Consider the following 18818-nt stretch of genomic DNA (forward strand, 5'->3'; position numbering starts at 1 on the left):
GATTTCTGCACGACCAAGTTCACCAGGTGTTCACCGATGCAAGTCTCTTCGGATGGGGAGCAATGTACAACGGAACGCCGGCCCAGGGAACGTGGTCGCAGACGGAGTCCTCAGAGCAGATAAACCTGCTGGAGCTGAGGGCGATTCGCCTGGCGCTGGAGTTCTTCTGCAAGTCGCTCGAGGGCAAGCATGTTCTAGTGCGTACGGACAACGTGGCCGCAAAGGCGTATGTCAACCACCAAGGCGGATCAAGGTCCGGGAAGTTGCAGAAGGAGGCCGAGCGTTTGATGCGTTGGGCGGAGAAGCATTTGGCATCCGTCCGTGCGGAGCACATACAGGGTCTGGAGAACACGCAAGCAGACTGGCTGAGTCGTCAGGAGATCCAGGAGGCGGAGTGGTCGATCAGCAGGCAAGCCTTTCACCTGATCTCGGTGCAGTGGGGCCGACCGGTCATGGACCTGTTCGCGACTGTTCACAACCGCCAGGTGGACAGGTTCTGCAGCCGGTTTTGGCATCCGCTTGCGGAGTTGACAGACGCATTGACAGCAGTATGGCCTCCAGGTCTTCTGTACGCATTTCCACCGCTTCCCGTCCTTCCAAGGTTCTTAAGAAGGGTGCAAGAACTGAGGGCGGAGGTCATCCTCGTCGCTCCATGGTGGCCCAGGAGGTGGTGGTTCTCGACCATTGTGCAGCTAGCCGTTCGCCCGCACTTCACAATACCAGTGTCTCCGGATCTGTTGTCACAAGGGCCTTGTCTCCACCCTCGTCCAGGGTGGTGGAACTTGACCGCGTGGAGACTGAGCGGGCGGCGTTGAGAGTGAAGGGCTACAGTGCTGCAGTCATGGACACCATACTAGCTTCCAGACGAGACTCTACCACGAGAATTTATAATTGTTCTTGGAGGGCGTTCGTGAGATGGTGTCGAAGGAGGGCGGTTTCTCCGTCCTCGCCAAAAATTAGTAGCATTCTGCAGTTCCTGCAGGATGGCAGGACAGCGGGTCTTCGATCGGGTACCCTGCGCAGGCAGGTGGCGGCACTCTCCACGGTGCTGGGGCTGCAAGGGGGGATCCCGTTGTCCAGGCACCCGCATGTGGTGCGATTCTTAAAGGGGGCGTCTAGTCTAGAGTCACCTCCCAGGCACTTGTTCCCTACCTGGCGGTTGGGGTTGGTGCTCTCAGCATTGGCGAAGGAGCCCTTCGAGCCCATCAAGACAGTGGGGTTGCAGTGGCTAAGTAGGAAGGTCATTTTTCTAGTGGCAATCACTTCTGCTAGGAGGGTTTCCGAGCTGGCGGCCTTATCAGTGGATAGGGAATTGTGCAGGTTCAGGAAGGCCAGGGTCATTCTGAGATTGACCCCTTCATTCCGGCCTAAGGTGGATTCCCGGTTTCACTTGGCCCAAGAAATTAATTTGCCCACCTTTTTTCCCAATCCGGTCACAGAGCAGGAAAGGCAGTGGCACATGTTAGACGTCAGGCGCGTTCTCAAGGTGTACATTAAGAGAACGGCAGAGATCAGGAAGACGGACTCGTTGTTCGTCTGTACGTCAGGAGCTAAGGTGGGAGGTGCGCTGACCAAGGCAGCTATCAGTAAGCAGGTCAGGTCCTGCATAGTGGAGGCTTACAGAGCTGCCGGGAAGGAGGTTCCACAGGGCATCACAGCACACTCGCTGCGGAGTGCTGCGGCTTCAGCAGCGTTCGCTAAGAGTGCTTCGGTGGAAGAGGTTTGCAGAGCTGCAACCTGGGTTACTCCTTCTACTTTTGTCAGGCATTATAAGATTCATGATAGGGAGACAGAGCAGGCGGCATTTGGCCGAAGAGTTCTGTCGCATGTGATGGACTCAGTTGGACCCTCCCTGGGTTAGGGACTGCTCTTGTATGTCCCATCCAGCTGTCCTCCTGACCCGGAGGGAGAACGACCACTGGTCTACATACCGAGAGGGGTCCTTCTCCTCAGGGGTCAGGAGGACAGCTGGCCCCGCCCATAGGGTGGTCCATCACAGCAGCATTTCTCTGGTGCCTTGCATGTTCAAGTTCTAGGTTAGACGGGATGTGAGTTTGTTGGGGGTTCTGTTGTCTTCCATGTTGTTTGTGCAAGTTAATGCAGATTGCTTCGTAGAGCCAAGAAGGTGATGTCAAGCTGGACGCTCCGGAAGTTTTCGACTGGCTTCGGAGGGGCGTTTCCCACAGGAAGGCAAAATATTCAAATGATCTGCCTCCCTCAAGGAGAGATGGGAAACACCCATCCAGCTGTCCTCCTGACCCCTGAGGAGAAGGACCCCTCTCGGTATGTAGACCAGTGGTCGTTCTCTTTCCTGTTCCCTCCACCGAACTTCCACATCTCTCGGTTAGCTTCTGTTACAAACGGAACGTCTGCTCTCGGCCTTGAACGGGTGCAGAATACGGCCGCTCGGGTCCTTACAAGGCCTCCGTGGAGAGCCCATATTTGACCTGCTCTCCAACAGCTGTGCTGGCAGGGGCTCCTGGGAATTGTAGTCCATGGACATCTGGAGGGCCGCAGTTTGACTACCCCTGATCTAGAGGGATGATAGGAGCTTTTATATTTTACATAGATTTTAATTGCTTACTGCTTTAAAATCCATACATGTACAGGTTTTTTTTTTATATGTTATTAACCATCCTGAGCCTGTCGCCAGAGAGGGGCAGTCTGCAAATCCAACAATAAAATAAAAATCCACGGCTCCTTTGAAATAAGTGTCTTGCCCAAGGCCACAAATTTGCCAGAAGGCAGAAGGCGGATCTTTAGGATGCTTAGGGCTGATCCTGCGTTGAGCAGAGGGTTGGACTAGATGGCCTGTGTGGCCCCTTCCAACTCTATGATTCTGTGATTCTATGATCTGGTTCCCCCCAAGCCGAACCGCTTCTGCATTGCCCTAGAATAGAATTCAATTTCTGCCCCATGTTTATTCTAGCAAAGTTAAAGACTGGCGAACGAACATTTAATGCAGTGCCATTTCCCATCCTGTGACTCTCTTGCCGTATTTCTGCATTACTGCACGTGTGCCGAAAAGACCGTGATTTTTTCAGAGGCAGCCAGGGCTGCAGCTTCACCTCATGCAGCTCCAGTGCCAGGGGGCCGTGATTCCCAGACGTCTATTATCAGAAGAAGTAGCAGGAGGCACGAGAAAACTATTCATCCGTGTGCCTAGAAAGTAATTGGTCTGTGCTGAAAGGACAGGCTTCATTTTGGCCTTGGGGAGGAAGTGCATGGTGGGGAAGGGATGGATTTTGTAGGGAGAGGGGGGAGACCTGCCCCCCCCCCCGGACTAGAGGAAGCTGCAAAACTTTGATCTGTCTTTTTCAGTCCAGGTAACCAGGGCTCGGGTATGTCCATCTTCCCCCCAATATTAACATTCCTGTGTTAGATTGTTGTTATATCCCCTGTTGACATAAAATTGCAATTCAGGCTGGAAAGAAAACTTTTTTCCCCCCTAACCTGATGAAATTGGGACAAGGGGCACAGGAGAGCTCCTGATGGATGGCAAGGCCAGTTAAGCACAAGTCCAGGAACAGCCCAGGGACCAACAAGAATCTGGGGTTATGAGCTTTTGGGAGTCAAGAGTGTGTTTGCTGCACATCAACAGGGCTTGGGGATGCCAGCCTCCTGGTGGGGCCTGGGGATTCCCTAGAATTCTAGCTCCTCTCCAGGCTAAAGAGATCAGTTTTGCTTTGTAGGGTGGCCCCCATAGCATTATACTTCACTGAGGTCCCTCCCTGCCCCAGATCTTGCCCACTCCCAGTTCTGCCCCCCAAATCTCCAGGTTTTTCCCAATCCAGAGCTGGCAACCTAAGCAGGGCTACCTCCTGAACCCATCCAGGTCAGAAAACACATTTCTGTTGTAATGCAGGAGTCAGCTCGGTGTCGTGGTTAACAGCAGCAACCTCTAATCTAGAGAGCCAGGTTTGATTCCCCACTCCTCTTCCACATGTAGCCAGCTGGGTGACCTTGGACCAGTTTTCTCAGAGCTCTCTCAGCCTTACCTACTTTACAGGGGGTCTGTGGTGGGGAGAGGAAGGGAAGGCGATTGTAAGATGCTTTGAGACTCCCTTGGGTAGTGAAAAGTGGGGTATAAAACCCAACTCTCCTCCTCCTTCTCCTTCTCCTCCTCCTCCTCCTACTCCTACTCCTACTACTACTACTACTACTCCTACTACTACTACTACTACTACTATAACATTACTAGGTAAGGGCTTCCCTGGTGTTTCCCCTCAGACTGCAGAGGGGAGACAAACTCCTTCTCCGGGGTCCACCACCTCCCAGTCATTCCATCAGCACCTTCCAAAGATCTTTTGTAAGGGACGGGTCATTGGTCCCCCACATTCTCTGCAATGCTGTAGCTGTGTAAATCAAAGGCACTTGAATCTTGAAGGGAGTCTGCTTGCCGTGTCTGTAGGCGGCAGGAGGGTGTGTTTGGTTGTTTCCATGAAGATGAAGGGTCAGCAAAACTGACCCTCAAGTCCTACACACATAACGACACTGTGTGCGTACGTGAAAAAGGTTTCCCCATTGGCTTTCCCTCGCCTTCAACTTTGTGGGACTTTATGTACCAGCTTCTCTTTTGCAAACGTCTTGTTGCTTGGATAGCCACCACAATAAAGGGCATAACGCATGCCTTCACACACATATGCCACTCCTGCAGTAGATACCACAGAGGCTAGATCTTGTCAGATCTCAGAAGCTAAACAGGATCAACCCTGACCAGTGTTTGGATGGGAGACCTTCAAGGAGTACCAAGAGCGTGACATGGAGGCAGGCAATGGCAAACTACCATTGTGTCACTGTGGGTGGGCAGGTAGTTGTGAATTTCCTGCATTCTTCAGGGGGATGGACTAGATCAGTGGTCCCCAACCTTTTTATCACCGGGGACCACTCAACACTGGGGACCACTCACCAGGGACCACTCAACGCCTTTTACTGAGGCCCGGTGGGGGGGGATAGTTTACTCCTCTACTCTCAACCACTGCCCTAACGCTCTCTGATCGCTATGGTCATGTTTAAACATCCCTTCAAAATAAGATACAGACACGCCACAACAATGAAGTGTGTTGTAAAGGGCTGGGGGGGGGGATGAAGTAAAGGGCCGGGGGGAGGGGGAGAAAGTGTCCTACAGGGCCCACCTCCAATTAGTCGAAGGACCACATGTGGTCCGCAGGCCACAGGTTGGGGATCGCTAGACTAGATGACCATCCTCAGTTTTCTTATTGCCACCACTGAGAGAGGACGGTTCGGCAAGCTGGAAGAACATTTTTCACAGATGAGAGACGAACAACTTTTAATTTTTATATTATCAATCATTGTTTGGGGAGAACACGGCCTTGCGAAATAAATAACAAATCAGGCTGGGGCAAAAAGGGTCCCACATTAGGGTTGTGTGTTTTGGCGCGGTTCGGCCGCCTCGGTGAGCACCGAAGCCTGAAGTGGCGCGTAGGAGGCCAGCACTGTGGCGCAGAGAGGAGGGCTGCCGGCTGGCACGCTGCTGCCACCACTATCCCATTCACTCCGCATGCTGGCTGCCTCAGGCTTTGGGGATTGCCAGGGTGGTCAAACTTAAAACTATTATTATTCCTATTATTATTACTGTTATCCCTGTCTACAAGTTACTATGCACTGTACTATGTACCGTGTCCACTTGATTTTTCTTTGTATGTGTATTGAGTAATTCTGATGTTACAGTCAGTGCATGTACAACTCAGTGTGTGATGTATGTGCAATAAATGCTGTCAAGTCGCTTGACCCTGTGAATGAGTGACCCCTTAAAACATTCTGTCGTTTCCAGCATTGCTCAGATCTTGCACATGGAGAGCTGTAGCATCATGGAGAGAGTCAGTCCTTCTCATGCCGGGTGCTTGTGCTTTCCTGCTGCCTTCAGGTTTGCCTGGCATTATTGTCTTTTTCAGTGACTGTGGTGTTTTTGGATTGTCTCATCATAGGTTTTTCTAGGTAACAGATTACCACAGCCTTGCTCTGTGCAGTACAAATGAGGGTTAGCTAAAGCAGGGGTAGTCAACCTGTGGTCCTCCAGATGTTCATGGACTACAATTCCCGTGAGCCCCTGCCAGCGTTTGCTGGCAGGGGCTCATGGGAATTGTAGTCCACAAACATCTGGAGGACCACAGGTTGACTATCCCTGAGCTAAGGCAACACAGCCCTTGTTTGTGTCAGAGAACAAGATGCAATTCCATAAGGATTAGAACACGGCTGTACATCCGGGTCACAGACATGAAAAGCATGCATGTCACAGGTCCACTGCAAGATGTCATAGTCCCACTGTATGCCACATTCGTCAGTCCGCATCTGTGTGTAGTTCTGTAGGCCTCACTTCAAAGAGGATGTGGACAAAGTGGAGAGGGTGCAGAGGAGAGGTGAGAGTGATTTGGGGCCTGGGGACCATGAGGAAAGGGACGTAGGAATCCAGGATCAGCCTAAAGCATCCATGAGAAATATCTGTCCATTCACTGCCTGAAGACCACCAGTGAGGGGGAGCTCCCCACCTCCTTAGGCAGCCCCTTCCACTGCTGAACTAGATTCACAGAATCCTAGAGTGGGAAGGGGCCATCCAGGCCATCAAGTCCCACCCCCTGCTCAGTGCAGGATCAGCCTCAAGCATCCAGGATAAAGATCTGTCCAGCTGCTGCCTGAAGACCATCAGTGACGGGGAGCTCCCCACCTCCCTAGGCAGCCCCTTCCACTGCTGAACTAGATTCACAGAATCCTAGAGCGGTGGTTGTTGGCAGCAGAGGACAGGACTCATGGTAATGGGTTTAAACCACATGTATATTGGTACTAGCAAGATAGCAGGAAAAAACTTTTTTCCGTCAGAGTAGTTCATCAGTGGAATTAGCTGCCTAAGGATGTGGGGAGATCCCCCTCACTGGCAGTCTTCAAGCAGCGTTGGACGGATCCTTATCCTGGATGCTCGAGGCTGATCCTGCCTTAAGTGGACTAGATGGCCTGTATGGCCCCTTCTAGCTCTAGGATTCTGTGAATCTAGTTCAGCAGTGGAAGGGGCTGCCTAAGGAGGTGGGGAGCTCCCCCACCCTGGTGGTCTTCAGGCAGTAGCTAGACAGATACTGGTCCTGGATGCCTTAGGCTGATCCTGCCTTGAGCAGGGGGTGGGCCTAGATGGCCTGTATGGCCCCTTCCCACTCTTTGTTCTATGATCCTCTGCCAGGGTCCCCTTCTGTTACTGCTGCCGCCCATTGGGGATTCCTCCGTCTCCATATCCATTGGAACTGTCCTCTTCTGCTGAGTCCTCTGTCCTCTTGACAGAGTCTAAACTCCTTTATAGTATTGCTCTCAGCTTCACTGATACCTACAAACTCCTTCACCACAGTAAGGTGTGTGTCCAGGAAGGAGCATACACCGTGTGATAGAGACCCACATTTATCTAGGCCAGCCTTTTGCAAACTTTAGACTGGAGGAACTCCCAAAACATTTTTCAGGCTTCGGGGAGCCCCAGAACTGGGCCAGAAGTACTCAGTTGGCCACACCTCCCTGCCACGCCCAAGGAGGACTGAGGTAGGGAGAGAAAGGAGGTGGTTGGAGGCAGTAGTTGTCCAGGCTCCGCCCTCTTTCCCACATGAAAATGCCACCCCCAGGTCAATGGAAGCGGCCGGTTCTCTGCTTTTACAGCTATGCAGGGAATAGCTTGTGGCTGAGTCCATTAAGATAGGATATGGGGGGAAGGCTGGGGTGACCTTGGGGACCTCTCACAGAGCCCCCGGGTTCCAGGGAGCCCTAGTTGGGAATACTTGATCTCTAGGCATTGGTCCTCAGTTCCCTTTGTAAAGGGAACATGTGGTGGTTCTTTCTTACAAAGGTACGCACACACAGACAAGGGGCCTGCTTGCCCACAGTTAACAGGTGGACACGCTTATGATGTTCACCATCCTAAAGGATGCTCTTTCAGTGGGCGGAATGGGCAGTGCCATGAGGACTCCCTATGCATTACAATTACAGATATACTTCATATTCAAGACGGAACCTCCAGCCACTGTCCCTTCAGGTTAATAAAGATACCATAGATTCTTCCTGTTGGCAAAGCGTATAGTAAAGGCTGAAAAAAAGGCTACAGTGTTCAGTTTTGGGCACCCCAGTTGAAGAGGGATGTAGACAAACTGGAGCATGTCCAGAGGAGGGCAACAAAGATGGTGAGGGGTTTGGAGACCAAGACGTATGAGGAAAAGTTTGGGGAACTTGGTCTGTTTAGCCTGGAGAGGAGAGGGGATCTTATAACCATCTTCAAGCATTTAAAAGGCTGCCTTTTAAGAGGATGGAGCAGAGTTGTTCTCTCTTGCCCCAGAGGGATGGACCAGAACCAATGGGATTAAATTAATTCACAAGAAATTCCGTCTCAACATCCGGAAGAAGTTCCTGACAGTTAGAGCGGTTTCTCAGTGGAACAGGCTTCCTCGGGAGGTGGTGGGTTCTCTATCTTTGGAAATTTTTAAACAGAAGCTGGAGAGCCATCTGACGGAGAGGCTGGTTCTGTGAAGGTTTAAGGGGGTGGCAGGCGACAGTGGATGAGCGATAGGGATGTGAGTCTCCTGCATAGTGCAGGGGGTTGGAGTAGATGACCAAGGATGTCCCTTCCAACTCTATTATTCGGTGATTCTATGACTCGCAAACAATGTCTCATTGGAATGATTGGCCATGAGGTATCTCCTGGCTGCACAAGCCAACCTTTGTTAAAGTATGTTGTTGAAGTCCAGCCGGTGTGGAAGAGTGGGCCCAGTGGCAAACTAGCACTTCGGGCAACCCAGATTCAAAGCCCTTCTCCCACCATGGAGGCTCTTGAGATGATCTTCTCACAAAAATCTCAGCCTGGCCTACCTCACAGGGTTGATGTGATAAAAGGAAAGAGAATGCTGTTCTAAGTGGCTTGGGTCCCAACTTTGTGGAGAAAATAAGAACAACAACTATGATAATAATATTTAATTTCTATGGGCTCGGGGGGGGGGTTCACAATGAATTGACAATAAAATTAATAATAACAATAGGTATAAAGAGATATAAATACATATGATATAAATAATTATAAAAGCAGGATATAAGTAAACAAGTAGTAGTAGTAGTAGTAGTAGTAGTAGTAGTAGTAGTGGCATGTTTATTCGGTCAATTGACCATATAAATTATACATCTGCAGAAAACTATAACAATTAATAATAGAAGTTAAAATCATGAAAAAATACAAGAATATTGCTACATAAAAATATTAAGATAGTAAAACAATGTGAAAACAATGAATTGTCGGGAACAAATATAATGTTATTGTGGATAGGGTGGAAAAAAGGGCTTTAACATGTAAAGAAGAAGGGGGAAGAAACCTCAAAGAAGTTAACTGCAGGGACAAGGAACCGAGAAGTCTTCTTGGAATAGTCCACTAACCCGAGTGATAAGATGGCATTTACCTGTCCATTATTATCGTTAGGACATTCTTTTCGATCTTATTCTGGTAGAAATGCAAAGGAGCGCAAGACCCTGGTGGCGCTGGATGTGGCCTGCCTGCTCACCGCCTCCGTCCCCTTCTTCCTCTGCGAGCTCGGCCTGGTCTCCCCCGTGCGCCGTGGCTTCTTCTGCAATGACAGCAGCATCAGCTACCCCCTACGGCACTCCGAGACCGTCGGCGACGCTGTGCTCATCTCCGTAGGGCTCCTCATCACCTCTCTAGCAATCACCGTTGGGGAAACATATCGCGTCCACCACTTCCCCCGCAGCTCGCACTCCATCGTCCCCAACCCCTATGTGGTCGCGCTCTACCAAGAGATCGGGGCCTTCCTCTTTGGCTGTGCGGCGGGCCAGTCGCTCACCAACATGGCCAAGGTGGCCGTAGGTCGCCTCCGCCCGCATTTCCTGGCCGCCTGTCGGCCCAACTTGACTCATCTTGACTGCTCTGCGGGATACGTGGAAAAGTACAGCTGCACTGGCAGAGTTTCTGAGGAGAAGAAGGCAAGGAAGTCGTTCTACTCGGGCCACGCTTCCTTTGCCATGTACTCCATGATGTACCTGGTGTTCTACCTGCAGGCCCGCTTCACCTGGCGGGGCACTTGCTTACTCCGGCCGCTGGTCCAGTTTGCGCTGCTGATGCTGGCCCTGTACACGGGGCTGACCCGCATCTCGGACTATTACCACCACCCCTCCGATGTGGCCGTGGGACTGCTGCAGGGAGCTCTCGTGGCCTACTGGGTGGCCGTCCATGTTTCCAGCATGTTTCATCACAAGCACCCGCCCCCCCCACCTGCCCGTGGCCATCTTGGACGCTCCCAGCTCAGACGGCCACACCGATTGCTAGGTGGAGCTGACTGGCCGGTGGAGACTGCCTGCTCACGGAAATTGCCGCTTGTGTGTTTCCTCTGCATCGTGGCTTGTGTCAATAAACAGAAGCAAGCGTTTGGGGAGCCCTTTCCCTTCTTCCTTGCCTCAGTCACAGGTTGTGAACTTGTATGGAGACAGGCTCCCAACACTATTATGTTGTTTCCGTGTCCCTGCCAGGGTCACAGCCTGCCTCATCCTTGAAGAAGCTTTGGTTTCCAGGTTTCCAGGCGAGCGGAGCTGAGTGGTGTCAGGCGCTAGACAGGGATGTGTGCCTCTTGAAAGTGGGAAAGGAAAGGGGCAGTGCTGTTCTCCAACCATGACATTTTGCCCGGCCTCTTCCAGAGCACTAGAAGTGCAGTGAACTCTCAAGCTGAAAGAACCAGCCGTCTTTCAGTGGTCCTGCCTGACCAAAGGTGCCCTTCGGCCCACTTCTGAGCTGGGTTGTTTCTGTTGCAGACAGGATTTGTTCATTCATCTATTCATGCTTTTCAGTTGAATTTTTAGAATTCTATCTAGATTTCTATGTTGATTGGATTTTGTATTTTACTGGTGTACCCCAAGACCAATTTTGGGGCGCGCAAGGTTAGACATCTCAAGAATGAATGAATGAATGAATGAATGAATGAATGAATGAATGAAGTCTCCTCCCGCCAAAAAAAAAAATGAGGGAGGAAGAGGCAGAGACACGGGCAGACTATACATCAGGGGTAGTCAAACTGTGGCCCTCCAGATGTCCATGGACTACAATTCCCATGAGCCCCTGCCAGCATCCGCTGGCAGGGGCTCATGGGAATTGTAGTCCATGGACATCTGGAGGGCCACAGTTTGACTACACCTGCTATACATTGTCCTTTGGCCGCTGGGCAGGCCCAGCCCAGTTATGAGGGAGAAGATCAGCCCACCAGGAAAAGTCCTGGTGGTCATAATGGCCAGTCTGCCCAGGATACCATAGCTTCTAGTTCGTGCCATGTTCTCCAGCTTCTTTGCCACAGAAAAGGATTGTTGCCGCCACCCTGGCTAGAGTACAGGGCCGTGGATGGGAGAGCCAGGACCCCCAGCTGCCCATTCCACACCTGAGGCCCTGCCTCTGTGGTCTCCCACAGCCCAGCACCTGGGTGCTGTGAGATGAGTTAATGCAAGGGGTCACCCCTCGAGAGGAGAAGCTGCTTACCAAGCTCCCTCCACTGACCGTGAGGTCTGCAGTGAGCTAGCATTTCTGAAACAGGGGGGCACTACGTGGGTCAAAGAACTGTGGCCCACTTCCAATTTATAAAAGGTTTATTTAAAAAAAAACAAGGTTTAAAAGCAGATCTTTAGCACAGCACAGAGTTAAGCAAAAAAGAGACAAAAGAAACTGGATGAAACACAGTCCTTCTGTCCCTCTGCTGAACATACCGTATCTGGTGTTAAATACAGGGCAGGCACCTTTGCTTAAAGAGCTTCCAAGAAGAAGAAGAGTTGGTTCTTATATGCCGCTTTTCCCTACCCGAAGGAGGCTCAAAGCGGCTTACAGTCGCCTTCCCATTCCTCTCCCCACAACAGACACCCTGTGGCGTGGGTGAGGCTGAGAGAGCCCTGATATCACTGCCCGGTCAGAACAGCTTTATCAGTGCCCTGGCGAGCCCAAGGTCACCCAGCTGGCTGCATGTGGGGGAGTGCAGAATCGAACCTGGCATGCCAGATTAGAAGTCCACACTCCTAACCACTACACCAAAGTTTCATTGCCTTGTTCACATGTCCAAGGTGGCCGCTCACCTCTTCCCCCAAGAGCTGGCTCCTTCCATCCTGGGATCAACATTGTATATCCTTTCCTGTCCCCTCCCATAAGTAGCCCCTCACCTAGGAATCCTGGGAAGAAGTTCTCCCTCCCCCCACTCCAGGTACCTGCTTCCTGGCCAATTAACATGTGAAAGGGAAGGTGAACAAGGGCGTAGCAGACCTGGCCCTCTCCCCAGCCCAGAGGGGAAAAAAATGTATTTCGAAATAGCAAGGGGGGGGATTTCATCACAGCCTTAAAAGACTCTCCTAAACCAACCATCTTCAGCCGAGGGACCAGGGGCCTCAGCTGGGTGGTGAGTGGGGGTTCCCATTTGCCTGCTTTTTGCGGACACCTCCAGGTAATTGAAGCCCCCACCAGCTGATGCCCAGTCATTCTTGGGTGAAAAAAATAAAAAGAAATATCGACTCACAGAAAGTTCTGACCATAGAGCTTCTAGAGGTTCCTAGAGCTACTTGGAGGCACCAAGGATTGCTCTAAGAATTGCCAGGAACTCTGTGCTTGGAACTTTATTTATTTATTTATTTATTTATTTTATCATACTTCTATACCGCCCTCCCCGGAGGCTCAGGGCGGTTTACATTATAACAGAGAACAATACATAAAACAGTCTGTAGAACATCTATAACTGATAACTAATAATTGTAACCAAATAACAACACAGTATAACAGTAAACAATATAGTAAAACAAACAGGTCCAGGGCTTATTGATGGGATTCTGAGGTGGGGGGGGAGCAGGGGCCCTTGGTCGCTGATTGATTACGTCTGGTCTCGGCCAACTTTCTGTAAGTAGACAAGATCTTATTTTTCTTTTAATTTTTTCCCATGGGAAGCTGCTCTCTAACCAGCCATCTTGCCGGTTGCTTGGTGATCCTGTTGGCCATCTGCTGCAGACCTGTTATTTTCTGCTGCTGCTTGGAAGGAGCTGGGCACCACTACAGGAAGGCACCACCCTTCATGTCTCACTGAGGCCAATTCCACACGGGCAGAAAAGGCAGGGGTGGCATCAGTATGGATGTGGAGCTAATCCCTGTGGTCCATACGACATCGCCACCACTTCAACCCCCTTCAGGGCCTATTGCGGATCGGGGCCCCATTTGTCCCAGGCTAAGGGAATGGAATGTGGGAGAGGTGGTCTCAGTGTGTTAGAATCATAGAAAGAATCATAGAATCATAGAGTTGGAAGGGGCCATACAGGCCATCTTGTCCAACCCCCTGCTCAACGCAGGATCAGCCCTAAGCATCCTAAAGCATCCAAGAAAAGTGTGTCTCCAACCTTTGCTTGAAGACTGCCAGTGACTCACCACCTCCTTAGGCAGCCTATTCCACTGCTGAACTACTCTGACTGTGAAAAACTTTTTCCTGATATCTAGCCTATATCGTTGTACTTGAAGTTTAAACCCATTACTGCGTGTCCTTTCCTCTGCAGCCAGCAAAAACAGCATCCTGCCCTCCTCCAAGTGACAACCTTTCAAATACTTAAAGAGGGCTATCATGTCCCCTCTCAACCTCCTCTTCTCCAGGCTGAACATTCCCAAGTCCCTCAACCTATCTTCATAGGGCTTGGTCCCTTGGCCCCAAATCATCTTCGTCACTCTCCTCTGTACCCTTTGCTGTGTTCTTTGTTGGCAACGGTGGTGGCTTCATGTGGGGCGGCCATCAAGGAAATGACATTCCCAACAGATGTTGGGGTGAGAGAACCTCTATTTGACCCACAGCAAAAGATCTTCTTGCTTGTACTGGAGGATGGGTGCCTGGCCCCAGGACACCCAGAGAGCTTCCATAGCGGAGTGGAGTTTCAAATCTGGGCTTCCCAGATCCTAGTCCGACCCAGAATCATCATCATTAAGAACCGCCTTTCCAAATTTCATTTCAGGGTGGTGTACCTCAGAAATCAAAAACATTTAAAAAATAACATTCTGGCTAAAACGTGATCAGTTAAGTTTTAAGCCATTATTGAGATCATGTAAAACCAGGTCTAACGGCAGCTGTCTGGTCATAAGTCGGCTATGTTTCTCCAGGGATTTCTTCCTCAGGCCTTTATGATATGGGGCCCCAGGAGATGTTCTCCGTTCACTGGACCCAACCAAAGGCCTGGTGGAAGAGCTCCGTTTTATAGGCCCTGTGGAACTGTGTCAGCCCCAACAGGGCTCAGTTCTCTTCCGGGAGCTCATTCCACCAAGTAGGTGCCAGGACAGAACCACTGCATCAAAGCACGGCATCCTAAAGTGGTTTAGGCTTACTATTTTTCTTCTATAGCGTCAGGCCAGCAACTCCTTACAGAGCTCAGCCTCCATCCCCAAGGAGAAAAAAGGCCGACAGAGTCTCTTGTGGAAACAAGGCAGCCTTAGTTGGAGGAGCAGCTGGCACCATCTGACAGAGAGGCTGATTCTGTGAAGGCTCAAGGGGGTGGCAGGTGACAGTGGATGAGCGAGAGGGTTGGGAGTGTCCTGCCTAGTGCAGGGAGTTGGACTAGATCAGTGGTCCCCAACCCCTGGGCCGCGACCTGGCACCGTCAGCACCGGACTGTGGCTCCCTCTCCTTGCCCCCCCCCACAGCAAGAAGCTCGCCAGGCCGCGGGGAAATCGGCCGCTAAAGCCCAGCAAGCTTCTTTCTGTGGGGGGGGGAGGGAAGCATGGCCACCGGCACGCCGGCAATGCAAACGCACATGTGCGGACGTGGCATGCATGTGCATCTGCGCCCGGGGGTTGCAAATGCGCACGCACGGTAGTTTCATGCCTGCGCATTTGCGCTCCCAGTGGGGGCGCAAACGCGCATACGCAGCAGGTCCGTGCATGAACTAGAGTGCTGCGCATGTGCATTTGTGGCCCCACTGGGCACAAACGCACATGCGCAGGGGTCCGGATCGCCCTCCCCCACAACACAAAAAAGGTTGCAAACCGCTGGACTAGATGACCCAGGAGGTCCCTTCCAACTTTATTATTCTATAATTCTACGTCCAAGAACTGCCTGATGCGTTTTGTGCCTTTATGATTAATGATTGCCAGCAGGCTTGCAGATTGTTGGATAACCATCTCCTCTTAGAATAAGAAAGGTTCCTTTTCGAAAAGGGAAGAAAGAGAAGAAGAGCTGGTTTTCATCACCCTGCTTTTCACTACTAAAGGAGACCCAAAGCAGCTTACAAACATCTTTCCCTTCCTCTTCCCACAACAGACACCTTGTGAGGTTGTTGGGGCTGGGAGAGCTCTGCGAGAACTGCTCTGTGAGAACAGCTCTAAGACAACTGTGACTAGCCCAAGGTTGGCCAACTGGCTGAATCCAACCTGGTGTTCCAGATTAGAGGCTGACGCTTTTTAACCATTACACCATGGTGTAGGGAGATACATAAAACCACGGGGCCTCCTGTCCACTGAAGTCTTTACCTAGAAATTATTCAGATGTCTTTGTCTATCCACTGCTCGAGATCATAGAGGCTATTTTGGATAAAAGGAAAAGAAAGAAGTTTTCTAGAGTAGCAGTCCCCAACCTTCTTGTAGTCGGGGACCGCCTTTGAGGGTGGGAGAGAGCCGGCGGCCCGCTCGCCACAGCTGCACGTAAACGCGCATGTGCAGTTGCCATGCATGCACGTTTTCACCACTAGATGGCGCTAACGAGCACACGCAGAGCTGCCGCGCGTGTGCATTTTCACCAGCAGGGGGCGCAAGCACGCATGCGCAGCAGCTCCGTGCGCGCACACTCGTTTGCGTCGCTGGCGTGCCGGCGGCCGCGCCTGCCTCTTTCCCCCCCTCTCACTGCGGGGGGGGGGGAGGCAGGTGCGGCTGCTGGCGGCCCAGTACCATGGCCTTCGCGGCCCGGTACCGGGCTGCAGACCGGGGGTTGAGGACCCCTGTTCTAGAGGAAATTTATTTCAGGAGAGAGGCCGTATCAAGGAAGTCATAATATCCAAAGTAGATTAAGCTGATTGTTTCCAATATCTTGGCTGACACTGTAATCCTGGGACCTGCAGATTGCGTTTCCTGTTCAAAGTGTTTATTTGTCAAAAACTGCTCTAGGGGTCTTGGTTAGTAATCGTGCTGCTTTGATCCAAAGTTCTGGTAGATTCTCAAGCAAGTATATATAGAAGGTTAAACTTGATCTAGAGAATGGAATAATATACATGATCCAATCATAGTTAAGCCTTGTGTCCTTTTACATATTTATTGTTGCCCCACCTTTGTTCCCAGTGGGGACCCAAAATGACTTACTTCTGTGAGGTCATTTAAGGCGAGAGTGTGCGACTGGCCCAAGGGCACCCAACATTCTTCTGTGGCAGAGTGAGGATTTGAACCTTCAAATTTTCCAGGTGCTACTCCAGGGTTTTGCAGCTAGGATTTTGGGAAACCCTAGGGTTTCCGGTTAGCCCTGGAAGGGTTTCTCAAATTGATGGGAGTTAATTAATTTTTATATATGTTTTTAAAATTTGTCAAACATTTATCGGGTAATATGACCATATATAGTCATGCTGAACCCCTCCCTCCAATGGCCAGTGATGGGCCGGGAGGGGAAATGGCTCCAGGTGGAAGTATATACAGCAATGCTTCCCGACCATATTCTGCATGATGATGGTGCCACTTCTGGGGTTTCTCAAGGCCTGAGGAATGTTTCAGGGGGTTCTCAGTGGTAAAAAAGTTGATAAAGGCTGTCCTAGTCCCACGGGCTTAATCCCTGCATCATTCTGACCCTTTGATTTCTATTGAAAAAAAGGGAAACACACCATAACAAACAACAATTTCGTGTGTGTGCTAGAATGCCAGTGATCTCTCCTTACAGAGAAAGAAACTTTGTCAACAAATAACGCAAACTCCTGTTGATGCTGACAGCAGACAATAGAGAAGGCAATAAAGAACTAGCAGCCCAGGGTTCGGCCAGTTTCGATCTAGATAAAATTATTTTCAACTTTAAAGAAAAATCTGAAACATAAAGCGAAGAAGCTACATGTTCCCAAACATTTACAAATGTAAAAAGGAGCAACATAAAACATAATACAAGATATACAAACCTACACACCTAGTCCAGGGGTCGCCAAACTATGGCTCTCCAATTGTCCATGAACTACAATTCCCATGAGCCTTGCTGCTGGCATGTGCTCATGGGAATTGTAGTTCATGTAGACATCTGGGGAGCCACAGTTTGGACACCCCTGACCTAGTTTATTGCAGCCTTTCTCAACTTCTTTACCATTGGTTGAGGCCAGTCTCACTTCTTTGGGGACAGGGACCCTGAACAGATTTTGGTCCACTGACCATAATGGAAGAGGTGGTCCCACAGGGACGCTGGTGCCAGATCTTTTCACATAAAAAAGGTAAAGGTATCCCCTGTGCAAGCACCGAGTCATGTCTGACCCTTGGGGTGACGCCCTCCAGCGTTCTCATGGCAGACTCTATACAGGGTGGTTTGCCATTCCCTTCCCCAGTCATTACCGTCTTTTCACAGTTTCCACCAAATGCTAAAGCTACCCTTGTCACTTCTGGGTAGCTTGAAGAATTGCGAAGAACTCTGTGGCCAGAACTACTGGGAAGTAGTGTGTTTAATTTTTGTGTTTAATTTTTCTCTCGGCATGCTGCTCATGCCCCAACACTATAGCTGGTTGTCGGGCACTACCTGGCAACCCTCCCTAAGGGGCATGTGCGGCAGTGTCCCTGCACAGCTCTGGAATCACTGGCAGAGTCTGAAGGGCTGGGGAGGGCTGTGTGTACAAGGCTATAATAGCCGTGCTCTGAGAACAAACCTGAATGATGAGTATGATGATACCTTTTATGCCTGCTCATGCCACTCCTTACCTGCACGCAGTTATTCACCGAGTTGTGGTGGAAATGCCGTCAAGTTGCAGCGAGTTGTAGGATTCCCACCTTTTTCCCATTGAGAAACCCCAGAAGCAAGGTCAGCAGGACACACCTCCCTGCCACGTCCCTAGAAGTCACATTACTAGAAGTGTCATCATCTAGACCAGGGGTAGTCAAACTGCGGCCCTGCAGATATCAGTGGACTACAATTCCCATGAGCCCCTGCCAGCGAATGCTGGCAGGGGCTCATGGCAATTGTAGTCCACAGACATCTGGAGGGCCGCAGTTTGACTACCTCTGATCTAGACACAACCACCGGATGTGACATCACACTCCGTCGTCCCCCTGCCCTCCCCCCCATGGCAGAAATGGCCCAGTGGACTATTCAGCTGGGCCAGGAACAGGACTGGAGCAGGCAGGCAGCCAGCCAGCACTCTTTTGCCCCCTGCCACCACCACCCCAGAGGCAGTGAAGTTAAAATGAGAGTGCCTCTCTGGACTCCAGTCGCTACCACATACAAGGGTTTTTATGACCAGGGCCCCTCCCCTTTCCAAGTCCACCCCCTCCCCTCCTGCACAAGGCTGGCAGTATGAGGAATATATAAGGCAAAATGAAGGTGACGGGAATCGTTTTCTGTTTGCAGGACAAATTTGAGGGCTTATTCCGTGCTTATGACGACTGTGTGACATTTCAGCTCTTTAAGAGTTTTCGGCGGGTACGGATAAACTTCAGCAACCCAAAATCAGCTGCTCGAGCAAGAATAGAGCTTCATGAAACGCAGTTCCGAGGGAAGAAGTTAAAACTGTACTTTGCACAGGTAAGAACGTTTTTTAGATTGAGAAAAATGGTCGGACCTTTCAGAGAGGAGCCAACAGTATATAATTAAAGGTCAAGGTATCCCCTGTGCAAGCACAGAGTCATGTGG

General features: G+C 50.7%; 2 protein-coding genes across 2 annotated transcripts in view; both read left to right on the forward strand.

Annotated features, from left to right (window-relative positions):
• Positions 1-10324, forward strand: part of LOC143827611 (phospholipid phosphatase 3-like) — a 53764-nt gene extending 43440 nt beyond the window's left edge. Inside the window, 3 exon segments of the mRNA XM_077317286.1 lie at positions 5795-5887; positions 9477-10257; positions 10259-10324. Of these exon segments, the coding sequence (XP_077173401.1) occupies positions 5795-5887; positions 9477-10257; positions 10259-10309 (925 nt within the window). The 3' untranslated portion in view covers positions 10310-10324.
• The window catches only part of RCAN2 (regulator of calcineurin 2), a 37985-nt gene that overhangs the window by 8067 nt on the left and 11100 nt on the right, over positions 1-18818 (forward strand). The window contains exon 2 of the mRNA XM_077317301.1: positions 18537-18710. Within this exon, the coding sequence (XP_077173416.1) occupies positions 18537-18710 (174 nt within the window). The remainder of the gene's footprint in view (positions 1-18536; positions 18711-18818) is intronic.

Source organism: Paroedura picta, chromosome 1 (assembly GCF_049243985.1).
Source record: "Paroedura picta isolate Pp20150507F chromosome 1, Ppicta_v3.0, whole genome shotgun sequence".
NCBI lineage: Eukaryota > Metazoa > Chordata > Lepidosauria > Squamata > Gekkonidae > Paroedura > Paroedura picta.